This window comes from Oryzias latipes, chromosome 11, assembly GCF_053564925.1.
Source record: "Oryzias latipes strain Hd-rR chromosome 11, Olatipes_Hd-rR_3.1".
NCBI classification, from domain to species: Eukaryota; Metazoa; Chordata; class Actinopteri; order Beloniformes; family Adrianichthyidae; genus Oryzias; species Oryzias latipes.
In genome coordinates, this window is record NC_136247.1 from 29,138,017 (window position 1) to 29,158,921 (window position 20,905).

The window sequence follows — 20,905 nt, forward strand, 5'->3', positions numbered from 1 at the left end:
AGGGTGGGGGGGGAGGAAGGAAAGAGGAGAAAGCAGCGGGCAGGTGGGGAGGGTGGGGGGAACAGGTGATATTTAAGCCACTGGCGAACTCTCTCCTCATCCGTCTCCGCCTTGACTCCGTCCTCTGCACCTCCTAAAAAGACAAAGGAAGCCCTCCACCACAAGCCAGGTGAGACAGAAAACCTGTTTTTCTGGACTTTCTCCTCTTCGTCAGATGAAGATTTCCTTTGGGAAGACAACAGCATAGATTCTGAGGCCTTCTTTCAGGCCGGAAACGTTGGGGTTTTGCTAAATAAAAATTGGGACTAAACTAGATGAACCCGATGCCTCAGAACCCACTGACGGACGGATGCCTGTGCCGCGCCGGTTCCCCTCGGCGCCGTGTTGCTGAGTGTTGCACCTCCATGCTGTCCTTTGGCGCTGCATCACTCAGTGAGACCGATGCCCCCCATAGATTTCCTCCTCCAGTGTGCTGGTTGTGTTCTGAGCCGTTCATTCATCGTGCACAGACAGTCCAGCTCCTGCAGCCTCATGGATGAGCATAAGAACGTCAGTTGAGGGTTTTGCACGGGTCAGTGTGTGCAGCGGCTCCTCCTGAAGGCAGGTGTTTCCTTTCTCCATCTGGAGGTCAGGTCAGCATGTTTTACGCTGGAGCTACTGTTCACGGAGCGCTGCCGTAACCGTGTTGTGATCACATACATGATTGTTTCTACATGCCTCTCATATGGAGCACCGTTGACTTATCTGTGTCTGTGTGTGCACAGTCTCTCCACCAGCCCAGCTCCAGACCCTCCAAGATGCCGGAAACAATGTGTGTAAGACTTTTCCATCCCTCCACCCTCCATCCCTCCATCCCTCCGCTCTCTCTAAAGCAGGGCCAGCAATGGCTTCTGCGCTCCTCTGCTTTCCTTTCACCCACCTGCTCCCTCAGAGGCGGCTCCAGCCCAGACCACCATGCAGCCGGGCATGCGGCTGGGGCTGGAGCGAGCGCGCGGAGCCGCATTCTAACGGTTGACCTCTTTGCAGCATGTCCAAGGAGCCCACCTCCAACCTGGAGAGCGCCATGCAGATGCTCATCAAGACCTTCCACAAGTACTCTGGGAAGGAGGGCGACAAGTACACCCTCAGCCGAGGAGAGCTGAAGGAGCTGCTGGTGGAGGAGCTGGGGAGTTACCTGGGGGTAAGAGCCACAAGCACCTGCTAGAATGTAAATGCCGTTTGCAAACGTGAGTCCCTGAAGTGCAGGAATGCTGGAGCACGAGTCCCAACAAGCCTGAGCTGCAGCAGAGACCGCCGTCTCAGCTCGCCTGTTTTCCCGCCCACAGAACTCCAAGGACAACGAGGCGGTGGAGAAGGTGATGAACGACCTGGACGCCAACAACGACGGCGAGGTGGACTTCACCGAGTTCATCATCCTGATGGGAGCCCTGACGGTCGCCTGCAACGACTTCTTCCTGGAGTACAAAACGGAGGACAAGCCCAAAGACGACTCGGCGGCCAAGACAGACTGAGAAGAGGCGGGAAAATGGGAGGACAAAGGAGAAGAAGAAGAAGAACTGCGGTTCTGGCGGCCTTTTCATCTCACCCAAACACTCCGAGCACGCATTAGGGAAGATGTGCAGCACTTTAGCATGTGGCCTCACTAAACACGGCGACTGTTTTTCATACCGCAGCTAATCCGGATTGAGCTGAACCTTTTCCAGCCCGCTGGGAACACTTCCACATCTTTCCTCTCAAATTCTGCAGATCTGACCGTTTGTTTGGTTGGGGGTGGGGGGCTGTGGCGACAGAAATGGCGCTGTCTTTCCCATGAATTTCATGTATGACGTAAACTATTATGGTATTTCTGTATGTGTTCAGTGATTAAAAAAATAGGAGATGTTGCACCTATTTTGTAATCTTTCCCAAATGATCGCTGCTTTAAAATATTAAACATGGCATTTAACCAACAATGGCGCGGCGTCTCTTGGTTTCACATGCAACTCCCGCACAAAAACATGTCTGGAATTACACCCTTTGTTGCTAGGCAACCGCCTTCCTTTTTACTCCCACTCTGTCTTCAGTCTGTCTGCCAACATTGTTGAAAATCCATCAAGTTGTGAGGTCACTTTAACTAAAGCTATTTACGTTCTGACTCAGGTTTGATCTCATCCCAGGAAAAGCTTCTTCCGGTTTTAGGCACAGATTAAGGTAAAAAAAACTTTACTAGCAGCTGGCATGAACAAACAAAAATGTCCCGATGATCAGTGTTCATCACAAGGATTTCAAAAAGTTTCTGAATCCAAATGAGACGTTATTTGATTGTCAGCCAAACGAGCCGACTTCAGTCTGGCCCCTGGTTTCCACTAAAAACACCATGTTTTAGAAACACACTGAGCAAAAGTGTGGACATGTGGGGCAAAACCTCGTTTCCGTGGCGACACACAAACCAAAAATCTCTTCTGAGAAGAAAACGATGAGAGGAACCATGGAGGAAGACGAAGAGGAGCCGTTCAGCGGGAGAACCTCCCCATCCTGACGGGATCTGAAAACATCTGGTTTAGCAGACCGACCCGCTGACGTGCAGGAAGGAGGAACCTCTGTGGGTCACAGAAGACGGTTCAGGCAGCAGCTTCACTCTGACGAAGAGATTCTGTTTGGGTTTCAGTACATCAGTTCTCTGTCTGTGTGTGTCTGTGTGTGTCTGTGTGTGTCTGTGTGTGTCTGTGTGTGTCTGTGTGTGTGGGGGTGTGTGCGTGTGTGTCTGTGTGTGTCTGTGTGTGTCTGTGTGTGTCTATGTGTGTGTGTGTGTGTGTGTGTGTCTGTGTGTGTCTATGTGTGTGTGTGTGTCTGTGTGTGTGTAGGTGTGTGTGTGTCTGTGTGTGTCTGTGTGTGTCTATGTGTGTGTCTGTGTGTGTCTATGTGTGTGTGTGTGTCTGTGTGTGTGTGTGTGTGTGCGTGTGTGTCTGTGTGTGTCTGTGTGTGTCTGTGTGTGTCTATGTGTGTGTGTGTGTGTGTGTGTGTCTGTGTGTGTCTATGTGTGTGTGTGTGTCTGTGTGTGTCTATGTGTGTCTATGTGTGTGTGTGTGTGTGTGTGTGTGTGTAGGTCTGTGTGTGTCTGTGTGTGTCTATGTGTGTGTCTGTGTGTGTCTATGTGTGTGTGTGTGTCTGTGTGTGTTGGGGATTCCCAGCAGTGTGAGCGTCTCCGTCTCTCACATCCTGCTCTTCCTCCTTCCTCTTCATATAAACTGACACAGATGTTTGACTTGGATCTGAGGGAAAAAAGAGGAAGAGGAGTGGGGGGGGGGGTGCATTTGTGCTTTTTGTGAATCAAAGACAGCAGGAGGGAGGAGGTTGGTTTGAGGAGGTGCGGGAGCACAGAGGAATGCACCCCCCACTTCCACAAAACAGCTACTCCTCCTCACTGCTCCTCACTGCTCCTCCTCACTGCTCCTCCTCATTGCTCCTCATCATCATTCCTCCTCACTGCACCTCTTCACTGCTCCTCCTAACTGCTCCTCCTCATTGTGCCTCCTCATTGCTCCTCCTCATCACTCCTCCTCACTGCTCCTCCTCATTGCTCCTCATCATCACTCCTCCTCACTGCTCCTCCTCATTGCTCCTCATCATCATTCCTCCTCACTGCACCTCTTCACTGCTCCTCCTAACTGCTCCTCCTCATTGTGCCTCCTCATTGCTCCTCCTCATCACTCCTCCTCACTGCTCCTCCTCATTGCTCCTCATCATCATTCCTCCTCACTGCACCTCTTCACTGCTCCTCCTAACTGCTCCTCCTCATTGTGCCTCCTCATTGCTCCTCCTCATCACTCCTCCTCACTGCTCCTCCTCATTGCTCCTCATCATCATTCCTCCTCACTGCACCTCTTCACTGCTCCTCCTAACTGCTCCTCCTCATTGTGCCTCCTCATTGCTCCTCCTCATTGTTCCTCCTCATTCTTCCTCCTCACTACACCTCTTCATTGCACCTCTTCACTGCTCCTCCTCATTGTTCCTCCTCAGTGCTCCTCCTCATCGTTCCTCTTCACTGCTCCTCCTTACTGCTCCTCCTCATCGTTCCTCTTCACTGCTCCTCCTCATTGCTCCTCCTCATTGGTCCTCCTCATCCCTCCTCCTCATCGTTCCTCCTCATCGCTCCTCCTCATCGTTCCTCCTCATTGCTCCTCCTCTTCACTGCTCCTCCTCACTGCTCCTCCTCATTGCTCCTCATCATCATTCCTCCTCACTGCACCTCTTCACTGCTCCTCCTAACTGCTCCTCCTCATTGTTCCTCCTCATTGCTCCTCCTCATTCTTCCTCCTCACTACACCTCTTCATTGCACCTCTTCACTGCTCCTCCTCATTGTTCCTCCTCAGTGCTCCTCCTCATCGTTCCTCTTCACTGCTCCTCCTCACTGCTCCTCCTCATTGTTCCTCCTCAGTGCTCCTCCTTACTGCTCCTCCTCATCGTTCTTCTTCACTGCTCCTCCTCATTGCTCCTCCTCATTGGTCCTCCTCATCCCTCCTCCTCATCGTTCCTCCTCATCGCTCCTCCTCATCGTTCCTCCTCATTGCTCCTCCTCATCATTCCTCCTCATTGCTCCTCCTCATCGCTCCTCCTCATCCCTCCTCTTCATCGTTCCTCCTCATTGCTCCTCCTCATCATTCCTCCTCATTGCTCCTCCTCATCGCTCCTCCTCATCCCTCCTCCTCATCGTTCCTCCTCATCGCTCCTCCTCATCGTTCCTCCTCATTGCTCCTCCTCATCGTTCCTCTTCACTGCTCCTCCTCATTGCTCCTCCTCATTGCTCCTCCTCATCCCTCCTCCTCATCGTTCCTCCTCATCGCTCCTCCTCATCGTTCCTCCTCATTGCTCCTCCTCATCATTCCTCCTCATTGCTCCTCCTCATTGCTCCTCCTCATCGCTCCTCCTCATCATTCCTCCTCATCACTCCTCCCCATCACTCCTCCTCATCGCCCCTCCTCATCCCTCCTCCTCATCGTTCCTCCTCATTGCTCCTCCTCATTGCTCCTCCTCATCCCTCCTCCTCATCGTTCCTCCTCATCGCTCCTCCTCATCGTTCCTCCTCATTGCTCCTCCTCATCATTCCTCCTCATTGCTCCTCCTCATTGCTCCTCCTCATCGCTCCTCCTCATCATTCCTCCTCATCACTCCTCCCCATCACTCCTCCTCATCGCCCCTCCTCATCCCTCCTCCTCATCGTTCCTCCTCATTGCTCCTCCTCATCATTCCTCCTCATTGCTCCTCCTCATCACTCCTCCTCATCGCCCCTCCTCATCCCTCCTCCTCATCGTTCCTCCTCATTGCTCCTCCTCATCATTCCTCCTCATTGCTCCTCCTCATTGCTCCTCCTCATCGCTCCTCCTCATCATTCCTCCTCATCACTCCTCCCCATCACTCCTCCTCATCGCCCCTCCTCATCCCTCCTCCTCGTCGTTCCTCCTCACTGCTCCTCCTCAATGCAGTCCTGAAGATGTTTGACTTTGTTCATAAAATCTTGTGAATTCCTAACATGATGCTCTGTGTTGCCCACCAGAGGGGCCAGAATAGTAGCCAGGTGTTTAGCCGTGTTGTAAGTGATTGAGTCAATGCTGCTGACAATGGGTCTCAGTGGTTTTCCTTCCTTGTGGATTTTTGGGAGGCCATAGATGCATGGAATGGTATTACCCGGGTACAGTCTGTGATATAGAGGCTTGATCTCTCCACAGTGTTTGTAGGCGGTCTATAACCTTTTCCTTGTAGCTGGTTGGGTCTCTTCTCAGTACTTCATGTGTAGTGGTGTCACTGAGTAGGTTGTTAACTTTGGCTTCATAGTCCACCGCATTCAGGATCACAGTACATCTCCCCTTATCCGCTGGTAAAATGTTGATACTGTGGTCCTTCTCCAGAGCTGTCAAGGCCTTTCTTTCATCTGAGGAAATATTGGAAGGTGGTGGTTTGGCACTGGACAGTGCCGCCGAAGGTTTGAGTCATAATTCTTCAGCTTGAGATTCAGTCAAATTGTTCCTCTCTATGGCCGTTTCTGTGGCTGAGATGAGGTCTACCACGGGGATATGATTGGGTGTAACTCAGAAATTCAGCCCCTTGGATGATACCTCTTTCTCCGTTTGAGTCAGCTCACGGTTGGAAATATTCTTAATCCACCTCTCTCTGTTAATCAGTGCTTTGGTGCGGTTTCCTCTACTCTCCCTGTTGAGTCTGTCCTTAAGGATCTGTTGTTGATTTGTGAGAATCTGAAATGTCTTGATTTGCCGTTGTTTGCTTTTATTGTGTTGTGCCGACGATCTGAAAAACGTCTTCAGTAACAGTTGCAGCCAAATTGTCCTGTAGATTCTTCATTTTACCCTTCAGGTTGTTGTTAATCAAAGACGTCTGTCTGATTCTGTCCTTTAAACGTTGGGTTCTGGCTCTGTGGTTACTGTTCTCAGCTCGGTGTCCTTCAACCCCTTTGCCCATCTGTAGGCTCTTGGGAGTCACGTTGCTTTGTCTTCATCTCATGTTGAACCTGAGGTGGTTCTTGTAGTCCACCAATTTCCTAGCTGTCCTAGCAAACTAAAAAGGATTTTCAGACAACATAACATCCAAGTTAATCTCAAACCAGTTAATACTCTCAGACAAAATCTGGTTCATCCAAAGGACAAATTCCCAGCTACAAACAGAGTCATGTTGTGTACTCTATCCACTGCAAAGAGAACTGCAATGAACAGTATATAGGAGAAACCAAACAACCTCAACACAAGCGGCTTCACCAACATGGCAGAGCCAACCCAAGTGGACCTGAGTCTGCAGTACATCTCCACCTGAAGGCCACAAACCACTCGTTCCAGGACAGTGAAGTCCAAATTCTACCCAGAGAGAAAGGATGGTTTGAGCGAGGAGTGAAAGAAGCCATCTTTGTCAAGAAGGAGAAACCTTCTCTTAATAAGAATGGTGGTCTCAGGTTTATTCTTCCATCCATCTACGGCAGTGTCTTGAAACCTAAACAAACCAAACCAGTTCCACCTGAGTCGTTAACCGCTGAAAGAGATGACCAATTTGGAGAGGGAGTCACTGGCTCCCCAACCCCCAGCTGAGGACAAAGGACTCTTAACGACCAGAAACCATGTAGGCTAAGTTGACAATACCATCCAGTTTCAGGTCTGACTCCTCCCCCATGAGTGCATACATACCAGCCTTTTTACCAGCTAATTCAGAGTTGACAAAGCCTCTTGGATAAGAGGCGAAAAGTCTTCTAACTTTAAAAACCAGTCCAGATGACATCCCCTAAACCTACTACTATGAGAGAAATAATATCGTAAATTTACGACTATTTTAAAGGTGTACATTTATAAGAAAAAAACTCATAAGTGAACGACTTAAAATCTTGTAATTTAAAAGTTATGAATTTTTTTCTCGTAAATTTACGACTGTTGTAAAGTCGCCAATTCATGAGAAAAAAAACCCATAAATTCACGCGAAAAAAAATAGTTAATTTACCAGAAAAAAAAATAGTAAATGTACGACTTAAAAGTTGTACATTTATTATAAAAAACTCATAAACCTTAAACTCTTGTAATTTAAAAGTTATGACTTCTTTTCTCGCAAATTCACGACTTAAAATTCGTAAATTTTACGACTTTTTTCAAGTCGCAAATTCACGACAAAAACAATCGTAAATTTATGAATTAAATTCTTGTAATTTAACAGTTATGACTTCTTTTCTTGTAAATTTGTGACATGAAAGCCGTAATTAAAAAGAAAGTTTTGTCATCTGGCCCTAAAACTCTGTTGTAGTTTTTATTTTTACTCCTTGGTTCCTAATTAAATGTAAAATCTTTGGATCTCTGTTGGGTTGTGTAATGGTGTAATGCTGAGGACAGTGAGGGCGTCAGGGGCTCCTTTTGGTCGTATTTCATTGAAAAAATGTTTGTCTTCACTAAAAATGGAAATCATCTGATAAATCTGCCGTTCAGGGTCCAGTTGAGCCGCTGGGATTCTGTGATGCTGCAGCTTTTTGGAAGTTTCTCAGAGAAAAAGATCACATGACCGGTTTCCACCATCAGTGCAGACAGAACCTCAACCCTCCCTCTGACCTCACCTGCTCAGGTACACGCCACAGCAGGACAGGTGTGGCGTGCACAAGGAAAGGAGATGAGCAGGACAAGGCCCTGGAACCAAGCCTGCAGCATCTGATAAGGCCGGCAGGAAGACTTGGGTTACTGGCGCCGCAGGTCAAACGACACCCAGATGTCAAGCTGCGGCGTCCATCAGAGCCGTCCGCGTGGCGATCATGTCAGGCTGACACACGGCTGAGGACGGATGACGGTGGGTAGAGTGGCGTCCACGTGAGGACAAAGTGAAGTCACTCGTTTAGGGATGGGAACAGGCTGATGAACCCGGTTCTGGGAGGACCGGTTCTCTGTCAGCTGACATTTGAGAAGAGCAGCTTTCCACCAAGATTGAAGTCTTCAGGCAGGACATCCCGGCTTCAGACACTGTGGACATGAGCCCAGACGCTTTGGATTTGGGATTACTGCATTGTCTCTGTGGCTCAAAAACGACTTTTTTAAATTGAAATTAGGAAAATTAATCATGAATGAATTCCCAAACAAAGAAATGAGTAGTTCTAAAATACTTGAGTAGTTTTTAACTCATGATTATGTAAAAAAAACAACAACAATGAACAAACCATCCCTGTGTTTCTCTGTTTTAAGGAACAAGTTTCCAGACAGATCAAAATAAGAGGCATCGACTCATCGACTGCTACAACGAATAATTAGGTTTAAGATAAAATAATATGTCATCAAATGGGAATTAGGATTGGTTGGTTGGTTGGTTTGTTGGTTGGTTGGTTGGTTGGTTGGTTGGTTGGTTGGTTGGTTGGTTGGTTGGTTGGTTGGTTTGTTGGTTGGTTGGTTGGTCGGTTGGTCTGTTGGTTGGTTGGTTGGTCTGTTGGTTGGTCGGTTGGTTGGTTGGTTGGTCTGTTGGTTGGTCGGTAGGTCTGTTGGTTGGTCTGTTGGTCTGTTGGTTGGTTGGTCTGTTGGTTGGTCGATTGGTCTGTTGGTTGGTCGGTTGGTTGGTTGGTTGGTCTGTTGGTTGGTCGGTAGGTCTGTTGGTTGGTCTGTTGGTTGGTCGGTAGGTCTGTTGGTTGGTTGGTCTGTTGGTTGGTCGATTGGTCTGTTGGTTGGTCGGTTGGTTGGTTGGTTGGTCTGTTGGTTGGTCGGTAGGTCTGTTGGTAGGTCTGTTGGTTGGTCTGTTGGTCTGTTGGTTGGTTGGTCTGTTGGTTGGTCGATTGGTCTGTTGGTTGGTCGGTTGGTTGGTCTGTTGGTTGGTCGGTAGGTCTGTTGGTTGGTCTGTTGGTTGGTTGGTTGGTTGGTCTGTTGGTTAGTCGATTGGTTGGTTGGTTGGTTGGTTGGTCTGTTGGTTGGTCGGTTGGTTGGTTGGTTGGTTGGTCTGTTGGTTGGTCTGTTGGTTGGTTGGTTGGTCTGTTGGTTGGTCGGTTGGTTGGTTGGTTGGTTGGTTGGTTGGTCTGTTGGTTGGTCGGTTGGTTGGTTTATTTTAACTTGTCCTGTCCAACAGCTGCATTACTTAATTAAACTTAAACACTTTAAAAGCTCTCAAATCAGTCAAAACATGATTATTGAGTGAATCTACTACATAATTTCGATTCCATTCCAATAAAGTGACTTGGCACAAATAGAATTCTAAATGATGATCGCATACGTCTACAGCTTCATACTTCAGTTATTATTATTATTATTATTATTATTATTATCAGACTACAAAGGCTTCATTTTAGACTCAAATTTTCAACATCATTTGCAAAGGGTGTCCAGATTTCCAGAAACTTTCCTCCCTGCTGTATCTCAGTATAAAACCCTTTATTTTACACAAACAATTCAAACTTTGTGCAAAGAGATGATCTGAAAAAAGTTCTATGGGGTCTAAAGCGATGACCCCTAACCTGCAGGTCTGCTGCCTTCATTCATAAAAGCACAGAGTCTAGGCAGCGAGCGGCGTCCTCCCCCAGGAGAAACAGATGCCAGACGGTCCTCAGCCTCAGATAACATCACAGCAGTGAATCAGGTAAAGGAGATATGTAAGAAAAGGAGGGAAGAAGAGAAGGACGGTGTTTTTTTACCTGAAGCATCGCGACTACTCTTACTGTGTCTCTATTTTTGGTGCAGCGTTTACCTAGGATGTGAAAAAGCTGAGGAGCTGGCTGCAGATACGTTAGCTGTTTGTCCTCAACATGATCCTGAGGGAAAACTCAATCCGGTCACCGTCTCACTCCAGCCTGAAACTATCACACAAAACTGAAATCTCCTGCTTTTAAAACAGCAAATCATTCAGACAAGTCCCAAACACTTTAAGCTTCTTTGTTGTCGATTCATTAAAGTCTTGGAAAATCTTGAGGCTTATTTTCAGCGTCTTATTACAGTTATTACATTTCTAAGATGCATCCATTAAAGCAGCAGGTGAGTCTCCTCTGACAGAAACTAGTCGGAGGAGAAAACCCAGACTTCCCTTTTGTAATTATCCATGTGCTTTATGTCAGTGTGAGGTTCAATTCATATGGAGGTCAACGTTTTCTGCAAGGATGTCCGGCATAACATTTCATTTGATTTGATTTATTGATTTATTTCAAGCATTGTAGTCAAAGCAATAAAGAATTTACACATATTTATCAGATTCATTACAAGAGCTTGATTTATTGCTTGAAAAGTAGTGGGAAGAAGCAAGTTTATATAATCTACTGACCCTACTAACATTAAAAAAAAGTTATAAATATTCGAGAAAAAAAGGACTTCTTAACAAAGCAGCCTTTCTAAAAAAGACTCCATGTTTATTCTGAAAACAAAAACTTACAGAAATATTTGGGAAACAAAGTCCAGATTTGACTGAGTTGTTTGGCAGACGTTTCCATTTATGTGTGCTGTTAAACAGTCCTCTCACTGTGGAGCCATCAAACACATAACATGGAGCTGAATCACAGCCGACAAACAACCCCCCCCCCCCCCCATTCCCAGCACAGATCCCTGAGTGGGGGTGGGTTCAGTGGAAAAAGAGCACGAAGCTGCTCGCATTGTCTGAAGTGCTCTTGTGCAAAAACACTTGACTGGTGCCAGACTGAAGAGCTCTGTGGTGCAGTGCACCAGAATGCCCGCCAGAGGGCGACAGAGAGCGTTATTTTTCATTCTTTTCCTTCTTGAGAATCTTGTCAGAATAAAAAGCAGCAGCACCTTTCAGTTCCTTCTCAGTGGACGACTCCAGCAGACCGTCTGTGGGTCGACCCCCCGCTCAGGTTCACGTTTACATCACAGATAAAAAGGAGCTCGTGCTCCCATGCAAAACAGCAGCACCGGCGTTTTGCATCAGCTAAACATCCAAGGAAAAAATGCAAAAAGCCCATGTGACACACACTGATCTGCTGAAACACAACCCGGCGTCATCTGCAGCGCCCTAAGTGAGAGCGGTGCAGCAGGATCATCTGTTCTGCCCCAGTGTTGGGCAAATGCTTGGGGCAGTAATGGTACACCACCTCTGGGATGCTGCTGGGGAACAGGCAGCTGCTCCGGTCCAGGGTGTAGCCGTTCTCCTTTGTCTGCGGAACAATGATGTGAACACAACCCTGAGACACACAGGAGGACACAAGCCGGCAGATTTAACACACTTCACTCTCCAGCCAACTGACGGGATCAAAAGCCTTTAAAACAAACTTTCAGTCTTTAAATGGAGATAAATGACTAATCAGGCATTAAAAGTGGAACAGACAGAATAAACCAGCTGAAGCCCCACCAAGGAAGAACATTTGATTCAAGTATAAAGTCCAAAGCAGAGCAACAGAATTTAGGAAACACTCAAAGCAGTTCTTTCATCTCCATTTTGCTGCATTTTGCTCTGGTTCTCTCACAGAAATGCTGCTTTTTGTTCAGTGAAAGAGCTAAAGAGTCAGAACCCTGACAGTGACCATCATCTGCAACGAGAACCTGATGCCTGGTGCAACAGCGTGACCTACAGGTGTGCTGGTACACCTTCAAAACAGCAAACCCGTGTGGCGGTGGTGGATGGGATCCATTTCAAACCTTCCCATTTCAACAGTAGACGGAGCGGCTTCTCCTTTTTGTCTTTTTAAAGACACAGAAGTCCAACTAAATGCACTGAAGTTCATGTCAAAATGGGAAAAGTCTGACCCACAGCAGCTGCACTTCCCACTCACTGGAGGGCGATGGAGAACGCGCTGCTGCTCCTGACCAGGAAGCTGGCCTCTTTGCAGGACTGCAGCAGAAACTCCGCCTCCTGGCGAGTCAGGTAACCGTGGTACCAGCTGGGGCAGATAGTGGGGGTGTTAACTGATGATCAGGATGTTTTTTTAAACTCAGATCCACCTCTAAAGGATTCTAAGATGTCCTGACCTCTTTTTCTCCAGGGGGAGGGAGGGGTCCACGCAGCAGAGGTGAAAGGTGGATGAAGGATGTGAGGAGAGGATGCCGGTGCTGATGCAGCGGCGGCGGCGGCGGCGGCGGCGGTGGCGGCGGCGGCATGGTGAGTGCCAAAGACGTTTCATCTTAGGTCCAGCTCTCAAATTGTGCTGCGGGGAAAAAAGAGAAAAACATTGGATGATGGAGAGAAGCGACTTTGAAGCAGATGTTTGAGAGAACGACACTCCTTTGATGTTTCAGGCAGGATCTTATTGGTCGGTGCATCTCGTGAAATATAGATGTGAGGATTTCATCAGCTCCAGCTGAGATGGGGAAACACCAGCGACCCGCAGCCAGACTTCACCAGCAGCTGAGGTCAACAATACAGGATTTCCAACGTGCTCCTTCCTCCACTCAGGTCAGCTCGCACTCCGAAGCAGGACGTGGATCCACCTCAGGCCTGGTGAGCGCCATCCTCTCGCTTTCGTGAGGAGCCTCGCAGATCTGACCTCCTCCCACGGCTCCTTCGCTGGCCTCTGTCTGCACAGACACCTTCAGCCGGTCCTTAGATCCCCGCCGTCAGGTTAGAGCAGAGAGAGATGGAGGGTTTCAATCCCAGGACATTTCCTGGATCTTGGGAAGTTTTAAAGTTCACGAGGGGCTTTTTTGGAGCGTGGTGTCTGAGGGACGCTGACGGGCAAACTTCCTTTATAGATTATAGCACCAGGAAACAAGAAACAGGAAGCATGGACGGGAAACTGCACCCATTGTCCAAATGGAACGCAGTTGCCGTGGTAACACCAGGTGATACTGAGAGTTCCAGAAGAAGCGGTTCTGGTTCAGGGACACTAAAATTGGCATCCAGGTGAGGACCGTGAAGTTCAGAACCACGTAGAACCATCAGAACTCACCAGCTGTCATCTGCTGTGCGTCATAAGGCTTCGTGTCCGTCTCGCGGCTTGCCCCGCCTCCCGCCGACCTCTGGTCCCCTGAGCATCAAAAGGATCTGCATAATCCTCAAGAATGATCATCTAGATCAAAGAAAGAGAAAATATCTTTATTTCTGGGAGGGTAATGAACATCTCAAGTTAAAAATACAAGCAGCAACTTTTTTTGCTGGACTTTCAGTTTTTGCACAAACTGATGAAGCTGCAGAAAAACAGATGCAGGCATGAAATGATCATTTAAGGGGGGCTAAAAGTGTGGATTATACGTGTGGATCCTGCTCTTACCCTTGGCTGTGGATCCTTCCTCTGGCTCGTCTGGCCCCCCCAGCCGTCCCCCGACTCCCTCTGGATGGAACCACAGCCTGTCCTGTTGGGACTCTCGTTGCCCTTCGGCGTCCCAAACTCAATCGAGCTACTAAACCTCCAGTTACAACAAACACCGGAGCTTTATCCCATTTGTGACGCGTCGCCCCTCTTCCTCTTTGCTGGGGGAGAAGTTTCCTCCCTCTGGACGGACGGGTGTCGTTGGAGCGACATGACCCGATGACCTGCAGGCTTTTCCAGAGCCCAGCGACTCTGTGAAGCTCCTGACTGCGTCTGAGGCGCAGATGAGAGACTGGAGGGGGGGGTCTCTGCGGTCCTGAGGAGGCTGGATATGTGTGTGTGTGTGTGGGGGGGGGGGGGGGGCATTGACTGTGAAAACAATGGACATCTCAACCCCTCCCTCCACGTGTTCCCAGATAGGCACTGCTTCCTGATACGGGCGCCGTCATGTTGAACCCGACCACCAGTGTGTGACTGTGTGTGTGAATGTGTGTGTGACTGGGTGAATGTGTGTGTGACTGTAAAGCGCTTTGTCCTTGTAGGAAGAAAGGCGCTATATAAGTATACGCCATTTACCATTTACCTTGATGTGAGTCCTCGTATCTATGGCAACTACTGTCGCCAATAATTAATGGCATCATTTTGTATACATATGTATGTGGATGTATATATATTTGCTATGTGGACAGCTATTTTACATTTTCCCATCAAGTCACCATTAATCATCCAGTTTGATGTGTGTGTGTGTGTGTGTGTGTGTGTGTGTGTGTGTGGGGGTGTGTGTGTGTGTGTGTGTGGGTGTGTCTTTTTTTTCTTTCTTCTCTTGTATTTTCTGTTTTAAATGCAAGAGATATAAATCAATTCCAGATGCTGATGGTTTTATAATGACGTTTGGCTGCATGAGAATCAAAATTTACAAACTTTTATAAATAAATAAAAAAACATCACAAAAAATACACGGAAGTTGCTGCAGAAGATTTATGATTTTAATGCGTTTTGATTGGAAAGAGAATTCCTGAAGAACGGTCCATTCCCAGCGGCTCCATGTCTGGAAGACGTGGGTGGGATTCCGCTTTACCAAAGTATCAAAATGAAAGTTACTGACACTGACCAGATTTGATCATTTGTGAAAAATCCTTAAAAATATATTTTTATAAAGTTATTAAGTTATTACATCGTTTACGAACCACAGTAGGTGTAAATGTTGTAAATGTGTCCGACAAACACCCCCGTTTGTGTCCTAAGATGTAACCGTCCTCGGGGCTCGATGCTCCTGCTTATCCCTCTTTGTCCGGTAGAGAAGAAGGCCATGGTAATTATGGCAGAATTTGCGTTTTTGAATGAATTATAGTTGAGCGGTGGATCATCCAGCATATACCGTGTGAGGACCGCTTTGCTGGCAATGACACACCGGAAGGTGTCAATTTAACGGACAGCACAGCAAGCAACGGAGAAAGGGTACAGTTTGCCTCCACGACACACTCCAAGATGGTTAGCCATCATTAGCTAACGTTAGCTGCTCAGCTAACTGAAGCTGAACACACACCATAGACGATTTATATACATATGTGGGGAAATATTTTTATATGAATTTGAAGCAACTAAACACAAACTGCAGTTAACGGTCTAATGTCGCGACTGCCGGGTTAAATCACATCGCTGCTAGCTAGCTAGCCACATTGAGTAACGTGGCTAGCTAGCTAGCTAGCAAGTGCAGGGACTAGCATGATTAGCTAGGTACTTTCAACCACACATCTGTAAGTAATTACTTTAAAGATCAGTCTCTTCTACGTCCTGATAGGGATGCCAGATAATGGGCAACTAGTTTCGCTAAGTACTGTTTGGTAGAACAGCTTTCTAGAACCCTAACAACAGCGTTAGCCCTGCAGAATTTACCTGACGTTTATTTGGTGACCATATCCCGGTGTGACAGACACCCGAACGGGAAAAAGTGCAGCTGAAAAGGATTTTTGCAGACCTGGGCCGGCGTTATGTTACCAACTATGCAGTTACCAAGAGTCGGTGGGGAAAATTGGGGTTTTTTGTGACACTTTTGATTGTAGTCACGTGACAGGTGACCCTAAGATGTAAAACTTAACAACACTGGACAAAAATACATCATATTAACACACTAACGAAACAAACATCTACATAAACAGCATTTAGAGGAGAAAAAATATTAAATAATTCTTCATACAGATATGAAACCCACAGGCATGCAAGAAAACAAACATTTTTGCTTTTATTTGACATTGTTGATTCATATATTTGCTTTTTTTCTTTTGTAGTTTATTTTTGTAAAGAACATTTTAGATGTTGGTGATTGTGAGGCTTCAACTTGATTTATCATAAGAATATTTTAGGATGCTTTAAAGGGCCTATATCATGTAAAATCCTCTTTTTGAATGCATCAAAATGCCCCAAAGTGGTATTTTGATGCATTCACACATTTCTGAGTCATCCTCTAAAAACCTGCTCTATGAGCCCCTCCCAATCCACGAAAATGAGTGTGTTCTCACACTGTGACATCACAACGTGAGGAACCACCCCTTCCAGGAAGAGTCTGTGCTACCAGCCACGCCCCCAGGCTAAAACACACGCCCACTTTCTCGGTGGAGCTAGCGGTGATCAGCTAAACGCTTTCATTTTATAGGAACATTGGTTTTTGCAAAAATTCGATGTTTCTTTCTCGTGGGCGAAACGCTGACACGCCGCCGAGGTTGACGTCATAAAACGGGCGGCAGCCACAAGGCGTGAAAGGCGGAGCCGCAGAGTTTGAGTCGTCTTACTTCCAGGTGGAATCTGAACTGTGAAAATAACGTATATGTCATGCAGAATGCGTTCTTTAGTTTATATAACATATTGTTATACTTTACTCTGAAAGGCTTAAGAAAAGCAGGATATAGACCCTTTGAGATCTAAAACCAGATTCCTACATTTCAGCTCATTTTTCTTTTCAGGTATGTTTTTGTTTAAATGTTGACTAAAGTGTGGAAAAAGAATGTGAAGCAACTAGTTGGCTTATCAATTAACTGATCAAGCTTTTCTAAATCTTTTGATTTGGGGTCGTTTTTGATTTGTTTTCTTTTTGTGTTTTGTGTCCAGTGTTGTTTTTCACACCTCAGGGCCACCGTAGACATGACCTGAAGGCTGATTCCAGCTAGCTGGCACGTAGCCTTCAAGACGCCGTCATTTTTAACTTTTTTTTTCCCTTGCATATGAACGGTGATATGCCACGTCACCGACAGCCATATTAGATAATGGCTGCCGAATCGGGGAGGCTACTGGCGGGACAAGGAAAGCGAAAAGGTAGGACTCAATTTCACCCATCTCCCAAACAGATCGGAATCATCCATTACTGCGCTGCAGCGGGCTGCGCTGGTGCTGTTGGCAAACCTCGTCTCCCCATGTGTAACGCTCACGGCTGTGGTGGCGGTTTCTCACAGAGTGGGTCTGTGACGGCGGTTCATGTCAGTGTATCTTCTATTGCGTTTCCTTGTTCTCATGTCCCAGTCTTTTCCTGTTTTCCTCATTGACCTTACCTCTTACGCCTCTGTTTGCGGCCCCTCCCTCTTGCCTGGGTCATTGGCGACTCTGGGCTTCATAACTTTGGTGATGATGACGCCTGGATGTTCAGCATTTTGTCCTCATGTCACACCATTCAATCATTTCAACTTGTTGCACTTCCAAAAGAGCCCCAAGGTCTAAAGCTGCTCCCTCTGTCACTAAGGGGTATTGGCCAATCCAAATGTTCTGCTGCACCTGGGTGGTGGTTGATTGACACGTGGTTTGGACGCCACGGTTTCGTCACGGGCGTTTAATCTTTTCCGCCCTTTCTTCTCATTTCAGCATCACAGATGAAGAGCCCGGAGAAGAAAAAGGCCAGAAAGTCCACGGCTCAGGTACGCCGGACGCGCCTCACGTACGGTTTGTTCTCCTGCAGAAAGGCATGGCTAAGCTTTGATGTCTCCTCCCCCCTCAGACGACGGGGTTCTCCCACCTGACGGAGTTCGCACCTCCCCCCACACCCATGGTTGACCATCTGGTCGCCTCCAACCCGTTTGACGATGACTTTGGGCCTCCGTCTCGACCGAGTGGTGCCGTTGGACCTGGTGGCGCTCCGTTCCTCCAAAGTCCAGGTGGCGGTGGCGGGCCCATGTATGGAGGCAGAATGGGGGCGGGGATGACCCTGATGGGAGGCCCGGGAGGACCAGGGAGCGGGCCTGGGCGCAGGCTGCCTTTTGGACCTCCGTCTAATGCTGGACCTCACCACCAGCTGGGCTTTGAAAGGATGCCTGGCTTTCCAGTGGGCGGTGGAGGGGGCACTGGGGGAGGTGGGGGTTTCCCTCCGGGGGGCCCCTCTCAGTTCAACATGCAACCAAATTTCAGCCCACCAATGCATCCTGGCCCCGGATTTAATCCCATGTTGTCCCCTGGGGGTATGGGGGGTCCTGGAGGTGGGGGTCCGCCCCACCCTCGGTTTGGGATGCCTCCACAACAGCAGCATGGACAGGGAGGACACTCGTTCAGCAGCCCTCCGTTACCTGGTGGGGGGGGACCTCGGGGACCTTTGCCTCCCATGGGGGGAGGAATGGGTCCTGGTATGGGCATGATGGGCGGGATGGGTGGCGGTCCTGGAGGCAACATGGTGGGAGGAGGAATGCCAGGCATGCCCCCCCAAGGACCGTTCCCCTCCTCTCAGGATGGCCCGTATCCAGGTCCCAGTCCTCCAGGACCAGGTGGGGAGGATGGAAAGAACTTTGTGGGACCTCCTGGTCCTTCGCAGCAGCAGCTTAATCTAAATCCTAATGGCCCCCCCACCAACAACAACACCCCCGGTCCTCCTAACTCTAGCCAGCAACAGCCGGCGGGGGGCTTCCCCGGTCACCTCGATGTACAGCAGCCCGGCAGCAACACGCCAGGTCAGCCCACGTCAGCACCACCACAGTCCAACCCCAACGCTTCCCCCCCCGGTCCTCTGAACGGGTCGGGCCAAACCCAGCATCCTCAGTCCAACCAGCTGCAGCACCCCAGCAGCGCAAACACCCCCAACTCTAACAGCTCCAATCAGCAGCAGCAGTCCACCCCCCCAAACTCTGCCCCCGGTCCCACGTCCTACAACCAACAGAACAACAGTCTGGGGGCCGGAGGTCCGCTGTCCAACGCTGCTTCCAACTCTGCACAGAACAGCCTGACCAACAACAACGGCGGCCACACCCCTGGGAGCAACCCCAACCCCCCCTCTAACTCCACCCCAACCCCCAACACCCAGTCTCCTTTGCCTCCTGGACCCGCCGCCCCCTCTACCGGTCTCGGTCCTGGAAAGCTGGGCGGTCCCGGCATGGTGTTTCCTTGCGGCCACTGCGTGGCAGAGGTCCACGACGACCAGGACGCCATCCTCTGCGAGGCGTCGTGCCAGCGGTGGTTCCACCGCGACTGCACGGGCCTGACCGAGCCGGCGTACGGGCTGCTGACTCGAGAGAGCGCCGCCGTCTGGGCGTGTGACTATTGCATCAAGACCAAGGACATCCAGGCGGTGTTTGTGCGCCAAGGCCTCGGCCAGTTGGTGGCGGCTAACGAGAGCTAGAGGGAGCGCGGCGTGGCGCGTGCCGTGTCAGCGTCCAGCTCAGCTGTGGCTCCGCCCCTCCTCTAGTCGGTCACTACGAACAGCGACACACTCATTGGCTTGTACACAGCACTTTGAGCGGCTCTAGGTGAATGATCCCCCCCCCCCCCCCCCCCCCCAAAAGCCACCAGAGTCACATGATGATGAATGTTACCACGACGGTTCTTCACACGCCCACCTGCCAATCAGCACGGCACTGACACCAACGCACTACCTCAAACCGTTAAGACGCCGCCGTCAGCTCCCCGCACGCAGGTGATGCGCTAAAAACCGTTCAGTCAGAAAAGAAACAATCATCCGGAAAATGTAATCAGATTTTCTACCAACGAACAAGCTCCGCCCCCTTCCACTGCAGATCAAAACATGACGTAGCAGCTTGGAGTGTTTTGCACTTCCTGGTCTGACGTTCAGACGCGTTTCTCTCCCGCGGCGCATCGTTTTGTACTCAGTGCTGAATCATCCCAAGGGTTCGATCCCCACGCCGCAGAAGGAGCGTCTCATCCTCAAAGAACTTGTAAATACTCCCACTAAACTTTAGTCTTGAACTTCCATCCGTCGTGAACAAGCTGTCGAGTCGAGCAGTGAACAAAGCGATGAGTTGAACTTTGCTCTCGGTTGTGTTTCTGTACATTTTTGGCTTTTCTACGTTTGAGTGGCTCGTTTCCTTCTATCTGCAGTACACATGAAATGTGCTTCTGGGTGGTGTTTGCATAGCAACTAGTGACTTGTCATATCAGATGTGTATAGTCCTCTAAAATACAATTTTTTTAAAAATGAGCAAAGGGTTGCATGACGAAATGCAGTAACTGATCCGTTTGTTTTCTGGTTTCTGCTCTGCAGGAGACTTTAAAGTAGACCAAAAAACTAAAGTGCGAAAGAAATTCAAACTGCTTTTATAAAGTGTTCATAATGATTCTCCTTCCCCTTTTGTTCTTTTTTAATCTTCATCAAATGTCCAGGTTGCCTTTTCTTTCCGTTCTTTGTTTTGTACTGGTGTTTGTGCTTTTGCTCTGGCGCCCCCTGGTGGAACCGGTGGGTATTACCAAGTGGCAAAGGAAAGGTACTGAACTCTTAAAAAACTAAAAAAGAGAGATTTGTGTTTGTCCATTTTTTGTTTTTGCAAATTGTATTAAAAATGAGGTTTTGAGACCTATCGTTGAGTTTCTTTCTCCTGCTTAGCAGCTCAGGTAACGAGTCCCGAAGGTGTTGGAAATGAAACCAGAACATTTTTCAGACTTTGTTTCTCCGTGAAAAACTGGTACATTTGGTTTTGGATGATCACAGAAACTCATTTGGTTCCTGAAGCTACTTTGGTGAGAGGAGCGGATCATTTTGATCTTTAATTGATGAGGGTTTATCTAAAGGCCTTCACGTTTCCTAACTTTGAACTTTGGTGGCCAAAAACAAAGATGAGCCTCTTTAGTGGTAGTGGTCAGTTAAAGGAGCGCGTGCTGCTCCTCCACCCGCAGAACACTGAACACATCTGATCAAAACTAACATTTATACACATTTGACTTTCATATGGAAAACATCCTATTTGCTTTCAGTAATTATGACAAACTTTCATTTCAATTTTATTTAATAAATCTGGTTTTATTAACCAAGTATT

The 20,905-nt window shown here is 48.4% G+C and overlaps 3 protein-coding genes and 1 long non-coding RNA gene across 13 annotated transcripts; 3 read left to right on the forward strand and 1 right to left on the reverse strand.

Moving 5' to 3' along the window:
- Positions 1–37: 37 nt before the first annotated feature.
- s100s (S100 calcium binding protein S) lies at positions 38–1,952 on the forward strand. 2 transcript variants are annotated; one of them, XM_011480623.4, is made up of 4 exons: positions 43–169; positions 765–811; positions 1,027–1,180; positions 1,326–1,952. In XM_011480623.4, the coding sequence occupies exons 2-4, from the start codon at positions 798–800 to the stop codon at positions 1,509–1,511; spliced, it is 354 nt and encodes a 117-aa protein (XP_011478925.1). In that variant the 5' UTR covers positions 43–169; positions 765–797; the 3' UTR covers positions 1,512–1,952. The 2 variants fall into 2 exon arrangements, with proteins under 2 accessions (XP_004073764.1, XP_011478925.1); XM_004073716.4 differs by lacking the exon at positions 765–811 and having other exon boundaries at positions 38–169.
- Positions 1,953–2,450: 498 nt separating this feature from the next.
- Positions 2,451–10,298, forward strand: LOC144995458 (uncharacterized). The gene is made up of 3 exons (XR_013658983.1): positions 2,451–2,581; positions 9,948–10,063; positions 10,165–10,298. It is a non-coding gene; the product is annotated as an uncharacterized LOC144995458 (long non-coding RNA).
- Positions 10,299–10,592: 294 nt separating this feature from the next.
- LOC101159447 (SH2 domain-containing adapter protein E) lies at positions 10,593–14,913 on the reverse strand. Of its 6 annotated transcripts, none has more exons than XM_078955176.1 (5): positions 13,632–14,913; positions 13,311–13,430; positions 12,394–12,569; positions 12,198–12,305; positions 10,593–11,582 (listed from the first exon to the last, which is right to left on the reverse strand). In XM_078955176.1, the coding sequence occupies exons 3-5, from the start codon at positions 12,520–12,522 to the stop codon at positions 11,427–11,429; spliced, it is 393 nt and encodes a 130-aa protein (XP_078811302.1). In that variant the 5' UTR covers positions 12,523–12,569; positions 13,311–13,430; positions 13,632–14,913; the 3' UTR covers positions 10,593–11,426. The 6 variants fall into 6 exon arrangements, with proteins under 6 accessions (XP_078811302.1, XP_020562582.1, XP_078811304.1 ...); XM_020706923.3 differs by having other exon boundaries at positions 10,593–11,609; positions 13,632–13,964; XM_078955178.1 differs by having other exon boundaries at positions 10,593–12,105; positions 13,632–13,964.
- A 50-nt stretch (positions 14,914–14,963) lies between these two features.
- Positions 14,964–20,449, forward strand: pygo2 (pygopus homolog 2 (Drosophila)). Of its 4 annotated transcripts, none has more exons than XM_023959691.2 (4): positions 14,964–15,128; positions 16,776–16,979; positions 17,520–17,572; positions 17,653–20,449. In XM_023959691.2, the coding sequence occupies exons 2-4, from the start codon at positions 16,931–16,933 to the stop codon at positions 19,255–19,257; spliced, it is 1,707 nt and encodes a 568-aa protein (XP_023815459.1). In that variant the 5' UTR covers positions 14,964–15,128; positions 16,776–16,930; the 3' UTR covers positions 19,258–20,449. The 4 variants fall into 4 exon arrangements, with proteins under 4 accessions (XP_023815459.1, XP_023815460.1, XP_023815462.1 ...); XM_023959692.2 differs by having other exon boundaries at positions 14,987–15,128; positions 16,919–16,979; XM_023959694.2 differs by lacking the exon at positions 16,776–16,979 and having other exon boundaries at positions 14,989–15,128.
- Positions 20,450–20,905: the final 456 nt, after the last annotated feature.